The following is an 11577-nucleotide window of genomic DNA, read 5'->3' on the forward strand; positions in this document are numbered from 1 at the left end:
TCTTTTCCCAGATAATTTGTTCAAGCCCAAAGAGAGATGCATTTCAGAGAAGGAGATGCATATGCGATCCAAGAGGTGAGCCGTCACTGTGGACACAGGCGGGGGCTGGGTGGCTGGAGGGTGAGCCCAGGCACTGTCCCATGGGGCCGCACTTCTAGGTCCTTCTCTAGGCCTGAGGTCATTTTGGCTGCACATCTGAAAAACTGGCCCAAGTGAGTGCAGTTGTCGGATTGTGTCTCTGAGCATTAATGCTGCTCTTGGGACAATTCAAGAACGAGATGAGTTTTGGATATGGAGTAGACCCTGTCACTGGTCTCTGGGAGACCCCCAGACCCATGCAGGAAGACCCCTACCGGTCCACGTGGCTGCCCTGGGCGGGCGCCGTGTCACCCCCTTGGAAGGTGATTTAACGAGGAGCAGAGAAGCTGTGCTCCTGACGGGCCTGGACGTTGCAAACACTTGGAAGCCAGCGGAACCACAGAGGGACCTGGAGCCAGCGTTCCTGGCACCACAGCCCCGCAGGCGTGGTGACCCGACGGCCGGCAAATCCTCTTGGCTGTGCTTGGCTGGTGGCTGCTCCCGACTCCCACTCGTTCTCACCAACCCGGTGCACACACGGCTGCTGTTCTTCCTGAGCCCTGGCCTTGCAACCAAACGGAAACAGCTCAGCGGTGCCAGCCAAGTTGGGGCAAGCACAATGCCATTCATTTGTAACGATCAAGCAAAGGAGGCCTTGAATTGAATTGATAGTGCACTCTGAGAAGCCACTGGGACAGGAAGCACACTTCCCTCTCCACCCTAGGCACCAAATCCACGCCTTCACCACCGTGTCCATGCTAATTAGGTCACCTCGAGGGCCCTCTGGGCAAGCCTGGAAGTGGCTGGAGGAATAGGGGGACCATGCTGTGTGGTTATAGGCTTGACTCCTCGTCTTCTAATTGAGGATTTTAAAGGACCGCTGGGCTTCAAGACTTCTGTTTCCAAAGTGCAAAGTTGCACAGACCTTGTGCCAAAAGCACTCCCTTTTCAATTTAGGGGGAAAAAATTCAGCCAAAGAGCTTCCCCTTGTAGTTCCCAAACCCAAAGCTGCCATTATGGAGCCTGGAAAACTAAGCCATCAGAATAACAGATCTCAGAGCAGCCCTTGGAGAAGGCTTCAGCGTTTACTGGAGAGGAGCCGGAGGAGCCGTGGGCTCCGCAGCCTGAGCCCCTGGCCGCCCCAGTGCAGGGGGCTCCGGCCGTGGCTCAGCCAGAGCTTGCTTTTCTTCTTCATTCATGGTATCATGGATTTGCATCTTCCCATTTTGTGATGACAAACAAGTGCCCGTGGGCCTGAGCCCTCCCCACCCCTTTCCCCTCCCGGGTCCCGTCTGCGTCCTCCGGCGCCTTTCTCTCGGCCTTGATGTCGATGTCCATTTGCACGCATGCGAGCACTCACATGGTTTTTAACTATAGGTGGCCTTGCAGGCGCTGTCTGTCCGTGGCTTGCACGCTCCACGTTTTGGGTTGTCTGCAAGCTCGTTCTCTGTCCAAAGTTACAGGCTGTGGTCTCGTGGGCCGTGGCGTGGTTGTGCCAGGATTTATTCGGGAGGCTCTCTTAAGAAAACACTGACTCAGAAGCCACTCCGGGAGGGCATAGGGGTTCTTATTTTAAACTCCCGATGACTCAGACGGTCTGTGTCAGGAAGATGGAGTTTCCGTGCGGCGCCTTGGGACGTGAGAGCTTTCGCGACATCCTTGCGGTCCCCGTCCTGCTCCTTTCTGGGATCACTGATGGACCTGGCAGCTGCGCGTGCCTTTATTCACGCAATCACGCAGCCCATGTTGGTTCCCATGGTGCTCCGGGCACCGTGCCACACGTGAGCGTTTCCCGGGCCTGCTGAGTGAGAGGCTTTATGCTTCCCAGCTGGGTGACAGTTTTGCAGGAAGAGGCTGGAACCCCAGCCCACCACTAGCCGGCAGGGACCTTCTCCAAGCACACGTGTGGCAATGCGACACTGAATGCGTCTTCCAGCTGGTGTCAGGATGACACGAGACAGCTGGTGCCAAGTGACAAGCTGCGTGTCTGATAATCACGATAATTTTGTCATCATCCTGTTGCACTTCGTACTCATTGACGGTGGAACATCTTTAGCAGATTCCGCCCGGCTTTCAGACACGAGGGAAAATGAGAAGATGTTTGAGCTGCATGCCATGTGGACAGCTGTCTCATGGCTCGGGCTGCAGCGACTCCACTGGGCTGGCGGACGCCCTGGGCATGGAGACAGCTTCAGTTAGAGGCAGGAAGGAAGAAGGGACCCTCCCGTGCCGCGTGTGACGACGCTCCGAAAGACCTCAGGCCAGGATTGGTGCCTTGGCTTGGAGTGCATTTGGAAGCAGCGTAACTAGAAATGCAGTAGGTTAGGAGGCAAAATCGCACTCCCCTGTGTGCGGTCTCTCCCCACGTTAGAACTCCTGCTACCTCCGCCCACTGCTGCTCCTTTTCCAAGTCACAAGGAGGCACAAAGGTCTTTGGGGCCAAGTACACAGTCAGAGTGACAAAGCAGTAGAACACCTCGTTTGACACATCAGTGTCACGAACCCCTGAGAAGGCAGGACAAGAAAAATGGCCTCTGATAAATACTTGGCCTCGGGAGCTCTGCCCCTGGGTGGGACCCCGCCTCCTGGTGTGCTCCAGGGGCCTGGGGAGGGTGCTTTGTCCCCGGTTCTCACAGTGCCGAGCCTGGGGGAGGTGGAAGGGCTCAGCCATGAGCGTGGCGGTCAGCCCCCAATTCCAGATGTTCTCTGCATCTGTTTCAGAATCTATAATAACTTGCCAGAAGTTAAAAAGAAGAAAGAAGAACAAAAGAAAAGGGTGATCCTACAGAGTAACAGGCTCCGTGCTGAAGTCTTCAAAAAGGTAACGCCTTGTGCCAGCAGGTGTGATGTGTGTGGTACGCAGCTGGGAACCTGAACTTGACCCTTTGTTTCCCTGCCTCTCTAGCAATTACTGGACCAGCTCCTTCAAAGAAACGCAGTGTAACCCCAGGCCTCCCTGCTGACCACTGCCTGCACCCAGGTTGACTCTGAACGCGGGATAAGCCATTAAATGTAGCATAGCTGCATGACATGGAAACATTTGTTTTATGTTTAATTTTTATTTATCTATATATAAAGGAAAAATCACTTCCTAGATGACTGACCCAAACCAAACCAAACACCGACCCTCAGAGCTCGGCCAACAAGCGCCTGCTGTGGGCAGATCCCCTCCCTGGCACCCAGGGCTGACGCATTCAGATTCTCGCTTCTTCGTTCTTCCTTTTGCCTCTGGTTTTTACCCTCCCGCCATGTCCACCCAAGCAGAAAGGGCTAATCCACTCCAGTATGCTTAGATCCCTGGGAAGACTTGTGCTTCAAGTTTGTGGGACCCGAATCCACCACTTGTTCAATACCAATCCCAACACCTGCCAATTCTGCAAACTCCGAAGTGAGGTCTCTTCAAACCTTCCCGGCCGTGCAGAGCCCTGACACTGGAGGCCGGCTGGGGGAGTGAGTGGGGCCGAGACCACGGGGCCAGCGGCTGCGTGCTTGGGACCTGCTACCGCCGCTGGGGCACCTGTCTTCACTTAGCCGAGAAATCTTTTCAGACAGAAGCCGTGAGGGCAGCGCTGCTGAACACACATGCAGGAAACATCAGTGTTTTCTGCAACCGCCCATTCCCCCCAAAGTTGAGCTGTCAAAAACAGCCCAATGGCTCCAACTCTGCTGTCTGTTCTTCCATCCCTAGACAACACCATTACAGTTAAAAGTGTCTTTGGGCAGTCAAGAGCAAGCTAGGTGTTACTGCAAATGTGGAAATAAATGCAGTTATTACCAAAAAGCAAGCGTTCCTCCATCGCACATTCTGTTAGGAACCAAGCAGCCGCCATCGATAACACTCAGTGCATGATGCGGTCAAGGCAGGCAGGTGCCGCTGGCCCACCTGCTCCTCCCCTCCCCTGCCTCCTGGGCTCCATGGGAGTCCTGGGCCCCCTCCAGATGCCCAGTGGAGAACAGTGTCCCCCAGAGAGCCGGGGGAGAGACAGGGGAAATGCTCGAGAATGAGACGTAAGGTGCTGAAGGCTTGGCAAAGCAGGGGAGCCCTGGTGACAGTCTGTCCCTTTCCCGGCACCTCCATGCCTTCTCTCCCCCTGCCTCTGAAATCACAAGCCTCCCTTGTCTGCCTCTCCCCTGTGTGCCCGTCCAGCTGTTTAAAATCTCAGCCCCAGGGTTCTCCCCTGACACCCCCCCCCGGGTGTCCCACCCTCTGGTGTGAAGCAGAGCCCACTAGACAGCACACGGTGAGTGCATTGGCACCCGTGCCCCTTGCTCCTGAGAGGCGGTGCCAACACCAGCCCGGGGAAGGGGCTCAGGGGTCCAGCTGCCGGGACAGACGCTGGTCTTGGCTGCTGCTCCCATGACACACTCATGGAACCCATTGGAAAAATCTACCTCAGTCTGCTGCAGTACCTGCTAGGGGTGCAGCTGGGCAAGTGCACAGAGCTGCCCAGGCCCTGCATCTCTCCAGCCCCTCCCAGTGGCTGAACGCCGCGCCAGCAGCCAGAGGGAGGCAGCCACAGGGCCTGGATACATCCTGACGGAGCAGACAAAAAGGGCAGTCTGGGAGGTGAGAGAGAATCCAAGCAGGATTCAAAACAGAGCCCTGAACAGGCCTCAGCTCCCCCAGCTGCGAGGGTGAGGCTGCGACGGAGGCCAATGAGTCAGCGCCAGTGGCGTGTTGGGAAACACACCAGACGCAGAGCCAACCCCCGCGGCAGAGGTGTGAGGACGAGGGTCCCGGGCTGTGCGTGCTCACCCCGGATCCCCCCAGCTAGACCAGGAGCTGAACTCACGCAGGCTCATCCTGGATGCCCCAGCTTGGTGGGGAGCGGCAGCAGCAATGGGCCACAGGAACAGGCCGCTTCTAATGCCCTTTGTTTTCTCCCGTGTTCTCCTCACCGCGGTTCCACCATGGGGTGGGTGCGGCGCATGGCACCCTTGCCTGAGGGTGCTTCCTGCTCTCGGGCTTACCAGCCTCTCCGGGTAGCACGCTAAATTGCTATTTACATCTCAAGTTTCCTGTACGATGTTTAAAACCAAACTGATGACCTTGTTTAAGGTACAGGGCCTGCTGCATCATTTCTCGCTTTTCTGTAAGATCGGGAGTGAGTTCCCAAAGCTTTCCCCGACCAGCCCTCTGGATTCAGGCTGAGCCCCTTCTAGGCAGCTCTGAGCCCTTCCAAGGGAAGGACTTGTGACCCTGAATGTGTCCAAGAGAGCGCCGAGATGGAGCTCACTTTCCCAAATGTTCCTGTTGCAAACCTGACACCCAGGGTTCAAATCTAAGTCATGAATAGAAGCCAACCGGAGACTAAATGCGCAAAATCATGCATTTCGGAGCACAGTTCTTAACTAACGGGCCTGAGGCCAACAACATGGTAGAAACTTACAAGGGAAGTTCCTCACAAAGCTTTGTGGAGGGGCTGGCCCTGTGGTGTAGCGGGTAAAGCCATCGCCCGTGACACCACCATCCCATATGGGCACGGACTCAAGACCTGGCTGCTCCACTTCTGACCCAGCTCCCTGCTAATGTGCCTGGGAAAGCAGCAGAGGATGGCTCAAGTGCTTGGGCCCCTGTACTGGCACGGGAGACCCGGATGAAACTTCTGGTTCCTGGCTGCAGCCTGCCCAGCCCCAGGTACTGCTGCCATTTGAGGAGTGAACTAGCAGATGGAAGATCTCTGTCTCTCCCTCTCTCTCTCTCTGCAGCTCTGCATTTCAAATATATATACACACACACACACACACACACACACACACACACAAATACAAAGTTCTGTGGCAAGTATGCATGATCTTCTCATTCCATTTTCCCATGAACCTTTGAACGTCTCTCGAGCGAGGTCTGGAGCGCTCTGCTCTTGCCCGGGGAGGCCACCAGCACACTCACGGCTGGAGATTAAGGCTTGGTTTTCCTGCTGAGCTGATTTCTCCCCATAGTTGTTTATTTTCTTTTTTTTAAAGATTTATTTATTTATTTGAAGGGCAGAGGCGGCGGGGTGGGGGTGTCTTCTGTCCACTTGTTCACTCCCCAAATGGCTGCAGTGGCCAGAACTGTGCCGATCCGAAGCCAGGAGCCAGGAGCTTCCTCCAGGTCTCCCCTGCAGGTGCAGGGGCCCAAGCACTTGGGCCATCTTCTACTCCTTTCCCAGGCCATAGCACAGAGCTGCATTGGAAGTGGAGCAGCCAGACCTGGAACCGGTGCCCATATGGGATGCCCCACCTGCTACGTCACAGCGCTGGCCCCCAAATTGTTTATTTTCTAACCCTGACGAATGCTTGTCAGCTGTCCAGTGTCTTCTGTTGCAGTGCAGTTATGAGAGGAATATAATAATGTGATCACACACATGGCAGTGAGGCCCAAGGAGTCCCGGCGGCACTCGTGACGCGTCGTCAGGCACAGCCCCCCCACCCCCACCCCCAGGTGCAGCCTCTCATTTTCACAACAGACTCCAGGGAAGACGGCGGACTTTGAAAATTCTGCGTAGAATTTGCCATGAGTTCAATCAGCGAGTTCTGCCCTGGCACGGGTTTCCTGGCGTCTGAGTAGGTTTGGTTCTGGTGCAGCAGCTGTCTGATGCCGCAGCAGCTAGCAGGAGTTTTTAGCTGATGTTCACGAGCCTGGACCCAGCACCATGTGCGATGATCTGAGACGGCCCCAGGCGTCTCGCCGGGGTCTCCCTGACTTGGCCTCGAAGGGGAACGCCCTCCTCTGGTGGTCCGCGGTCTCTGCCAGCTGGTGGGGGAATACCGCAGGAAGAGTCGCCGGGCTTCTCAGCCAAGGTCTGTGGCCAAGCAGGCTTCCTGGAAGCGGTGTGCTCCCCGGAGCGTCCGCCAGTGCTTGCTCAGAGGCCACAAGGCTCTTGGAAAGAACCGCTGCGGGACGGGACGGCAGAGGGTGCGCGCTGGCCCGACCATTCTGATTCCGGGCCTCCCTGAGTCCTTGGGTCAGTACTTGGTGTGCAAATCGCAGGCAGTGGCCCTGGCCTCACACACTCACACACACACACACACACACACACACACACACACACCGGAACCCCCTCGTCTGCCTGCCTGAGGCCGCCAGCTGCGGGCAGGGACAGGGCCCGCCCCAGAGGAAGTGATCTGACAGAGAGCTGCTACCTGCCAGTCCCAGCTTAAGGCAAGGACATGCCTGGGCGTGAGTGCACTGGGCTGCGTGTGCCAGAGCTCCTCACGCAGCAGCTGAGTGGCTGGAATGCGTCCACCCGTGGCCACACTACGTGCTGGGGTCCAGCGCCTTTGTCCGTGCCTGTGCGAGCCCAGCTGACTGTCGCTGGCTAAGCAGACCACACGGGGCACCAAATCGCTGGGGAGACCTTTGCCAATCCTGTCTCTCGTGTGTCCCACACAGGCTGAGGGGACAGCTCCGCGCTCACACAGGGGATGTCCGAAAGCCCCCAGACTTTGCATGCCCCCCCCCCGCCTCCCCAGCGCTGGGCAGTGGCCGGAGCAGCTGTGCTACCCTCACACACGTGCTCCAGCCACATGGACCGGAGCAGCAGCTGTGGCAACTGCCCCGGGAAGGGAATCCTCTCCCTGGGGCACAGTTCTGATCCTGAGTCTCAGACCGGAGACTGTGGGGGGTGGGGGCGTGGCTGCCTGGGTGGGGGAGGGGAGGAGGCACAGACACCCTTCCTGGCTGTCTGCAGGGCTCTCGCGCACACACTCCGGATGCTCCTGACCCGCCGGGCTGCGGCCTCAGAGAAGACTTCCGGTCCATCAGGGACTGGAAGGCAGGAAGGGGCAGGAGCAGCCTTCCCCTGCCCCCTGGCAAACCCAGAGAATGCTGTGCTGTTCTCACCGACTTGAAATTGCAACAGAGACCCCAAGTCCTTTCAACCCTGAAACTGCACAGCAGCGAGAGTGGGAGATCCGGGACACGGCGTCCTTGGACGGCTGTCAGAGCACCGTCCTCCGTTTCACCGTTTGGCTTTCCCGCCATGCCTGAGGGCGCAGCAGCTGTGGCTGGCACAGGGAGATGGCGTGGCCGCCGTCACCCAGGCTGACGGCACACGGGACAGCCTGTCATCGAAGCCAATGCCGCCGCAGTGTCTTCACCCACCTGGTGACGTCGGCGAGGGGCGGACTATGAACCTTTCATCACCACTGACGTAGACAGGAAGAGGCACCCACGCGGTGTGCTCTCCGCTGTGGTTCCTCTGCACCCATGTTACTACACGGACCCCAGAGAAACGGGCAGCCACGGCCGCTTCACGGGCGTGTCATGTTGACAGCTGCTGAGTGCACACATGGCTCTGGTGTTGTTAAGGCAGACTTGACGGCTCGTTAGGCCACATCTAAGTATTGTATGCTGACATGAGTATAATACAGGCGTCTCTGCTCTCAGCTCAAATGATTGTTAAAGCGACAAAATAACTAAGCCATTCTGCGGCGTTGGCTTGGTGGCCCGTGGCATTGCACTAGCAAGGTGCAGCCTAACTCTACAGAGCTGGCTAACAAAGATTCTTGCATGGATGATACTGGGGGTGTGGAGTCGATATTTCTAGATGGTGGAATTGACTTAGAGGGGAAAAGATGTTTTTGTTGAAGCGTTTGTTTCAGATTACAGGGTTTCAACGCTAATGCTGTTAGCAGTAGAGCAAGAGCCCCCCCGCCCCCTGCATGTGCGGCAGCTTCTGATTGGTCTGTGGAGCCGCCCGTCAACAGAGAAGCAAGCCCTGCAGTGAACCGCTGACCACAGAGCATGCTCCAAAGATGCCCAAAAAGAAGACTTTGAGAAAAGTTCTGAGTGCCGACTGCACGGCGCTCCCTTGCTGGGTGCCTTGCAGGCTCCTGTGCACACAGCACCCTCAGCTTGCAAACAAGCTGTGGCCTCCTTGTGTCTTCCTCTGGAGAGCGTGGGGGAGCAGCAGTTCCCACGGGGGTGCGGCCCGTGGGGCTCACGCTCAGCCTTAGCACACTCTGCCGCCGCCCTTCTCCTTCCCAGGCTGGCTGCTGGCTACACAGCGTGGTGTGCTGGGGAGGGCGCAGGAGACAGGATCTCAGATCGGCCGGCAGGACTCGGGAGGCCGAATGTTTGTGTTCTAACCCCTGTGTGGCCGTCCTTAGAGATGGGACCTCAGAGGAAGTATTAAACTCCAATGAGGTGGTAAGGTTGGGGCCCTGACCCCACTTGATGGGGGTCCTGGTAGGGAAAGAGCCTGGACAGCGCCTGCTCTCCCGTGTCAAGAGCTGAGCACACAGCGGGTGATGGCAGCCTACGAGCCGAGAGAAGACCCCAGGATGAAACCACGTCACCAGCACCTTGATCGTCAGACCTTCACCTCCAGCTCCGTGAGAAGGTAACGACTGTGGTGCAGGCCACGCGGCCCATGCTCATCCCGGCAGCCGGCGCTGACCAGCGGGACCCCTGCTGTCCTCTGCGGGAGCAATGCTCCTTGCCAGCCTCCCGTCTCCTGTTACCAGGTCTCTGCTGGTGAGTGCGTTCCAGGCCCTGTGTGCACCCCGAGGTCTGCTGTGGCTCCCACGGGCCCCCCGCGCCTGGGTCTACTCTCTGGGAGCTCTAGGCAGGTTTGACACCTGGCAGCGTTAGCTTACTCCCATCTACCCACGGGGCATCCAGGAGCTCCTTGACTCACTGTGCACATTCCAAGGAAGAGGCTAGAGACCTCTGGAGAGTCAAGGCCCTTCTCTTTATGATTTAAAGTAGATGTAGATATAGAGACATGGAGATATAAATAGATACATAATCATAGATATATGGATATAGATAGATATATAGTCATAGATAAATATAGATATAGATATAGATATAGATATAGAGACATGGAGATATAGATAGATAGTTATAGATATATGGATATATAGTCATAGATATATGGATATAAGTAGATATATAGTTATCGATATATGGATATAGATATAGATATATAGACATAGATATAGATATAGAGACATAGAGATATAGATAGATACATAGTCATAGATATAGATACATATAGATATATAGACATAGATATAGAGACAGAGATATAGATAGATATGTAGTCATAGATATATGGATATAGATAGATATATAGTTATAGATAAATATAGATATAGATATAGAGACAGAGATATAGAAAGATATATAGTTATAGACATATGGATATATATATATAGATATAGATATAGATATAGAGACATAGATATAGTGATAGAGATAGAGATATAATTACTTGAAGAGACAGAGACAATGCCTGCAGTAGCAAGGGCTGGTCCAGACTGAAGCCAGGAGCCTGGAACTCAGTCCGGATCTTCCACGTGGGGGCAGGAACTCAGTCCGGATCTTCCATGTGGGGGCAGGAACTCAGTCCGGATCTTCCACGTGGGGGCAGGGGCCCAAGGACTTGAGACATCGTCTGCTGCTTCCCGGGACGCACATCAGCAGGAAGCGGAGTCAGAAGCAGAGCCAGGACTCCGACGAGGCTCTGCAGTATGGAATCCCTGCACCAATGCCCGTCCCAGGCCCTTGTTCTATCCAGACTAGCAGAGGGAGATTTGTCTTCCAGGTTACATCTTGAATTCCTGTCCCTGGCACCCAATCTCCATGAGTTTGCGTTTCAGGCAAAGCACTTGATTTCCTAAAGAGTCAAGAAAATGACTCTCACCTTCTCTCAAAGCTTGACTTTCAAGGTGCAGAGTGGGCTCAGCCTCTGCCTAGGTGGGGACGTGGCCTGAGTGTGTGCTGCAAAGGTCCCAGTGGTGGTGGTGGTAAGAGGCGGCGGGCCTAGCAGGAGCAGGTTAGGTCACTGGGGCGCTGCCCTGGGAAGGGATGTGGGACCCCCCGGTTAGCTCAGGAGAGCATTGCCATAGAGAGCAGGCCTGACCCCTCCCTTCCACGGCTCACTGTCATCATGAGTGATCTCTCCCTCTTTCTTGTGCTCCCAACAGGATGCCCTCGGCTAGACCGGACAGAGCCGAGGGGACCCTTCCCAGAGCCCGCCAGAGCCTTCAAAACTGTGAGTGAATGAAGCTCTTTCTTCGTAAAGCATCCAGCCTCGGGCATGTTGTTAGTGAAAGTAGAGTCTTTGTTTCCTGAGATTTACCCGTTGCTTTGTTTTCTGAGGCAAAAAGGCTGATGGCTTATGAACAGTGTTCCCACTACATTTCCAAAGCACGGCCATCTCACTCGTTATTCTCAGAGAACTCCTAGGACTTAGAGGTAGGTAGGCTTTGGGCTGCTTCCCACTTAAATAGGGGCTGTAGAAAGGGGTGGAAATAGTTCCGAAAGTCACAGGTGAATGGGAAGTTATGATCACTAAGTCACACATGAATGGAATATTTATCTCTAAATCACATATGAATAGAATATTATAATGTCTAAGTCACATATGCATGGAATATTATAATCTCAAAAGTCCCATTTGAGGGGAATACTGTAATTGCTAAAGTCACATAGAGAGAAATATTCTCTAAATCACATATGAATAGAATATTATAATAGCTAAAGTCTCATGAGTGGAATATTATAAT

General features: G+C 55.0%; 1 protein-coding gene across 8 annotated transcripts in view; it reads left to right on the plus strand.

The window, feature by feature from the left end:
- The window catches only part of C15H10orf90 (chromosome 15 C10orf90 homolog), a 231072-nt gene extending 227957 nt beyond the window's left edge, over window positions 1–3115 (plus strand). For all 8 annotated transcript variants that reach the window (XM_017350773.3, XM_017350774.3, XM_051833507.2 and 5 more), the window contains 3 exons: window positions 12–75; window positions 2800–2899; window positions 2984–3115. In XM_017350773.3, the coding sequence (XP_017206262.2) occupies window positions 12–75; window positions 2800–2899; window positions 2984–3022 (203 nt within the window). In that variant the 3' untranslated portion in view covers window positions 3023–3115. The remainder of the gene's footprint in view (window positions 1–11; window positions 76–2799; window positions 2900–2983) is intronic.
- The last annotated feature ends 8462 nt before the right edge of the window (window positions 3116–11577 follow it).

This window comes from Oryctolagus cuniculus, chromosome 15, assembly GCF_964237555.1.
Source record: "Oryctolagus cuniculus chromosome 15, mOryCun1.1, whole genome shotgun sequence".
NCBI classification, from domain to species: domain Eukaryota; kingdom Metazoa; phylum Chordata; class Mammalia; order Lagomorpha; family Leporidae; genus Oryctolagus; species Oryctolagus cuniculus.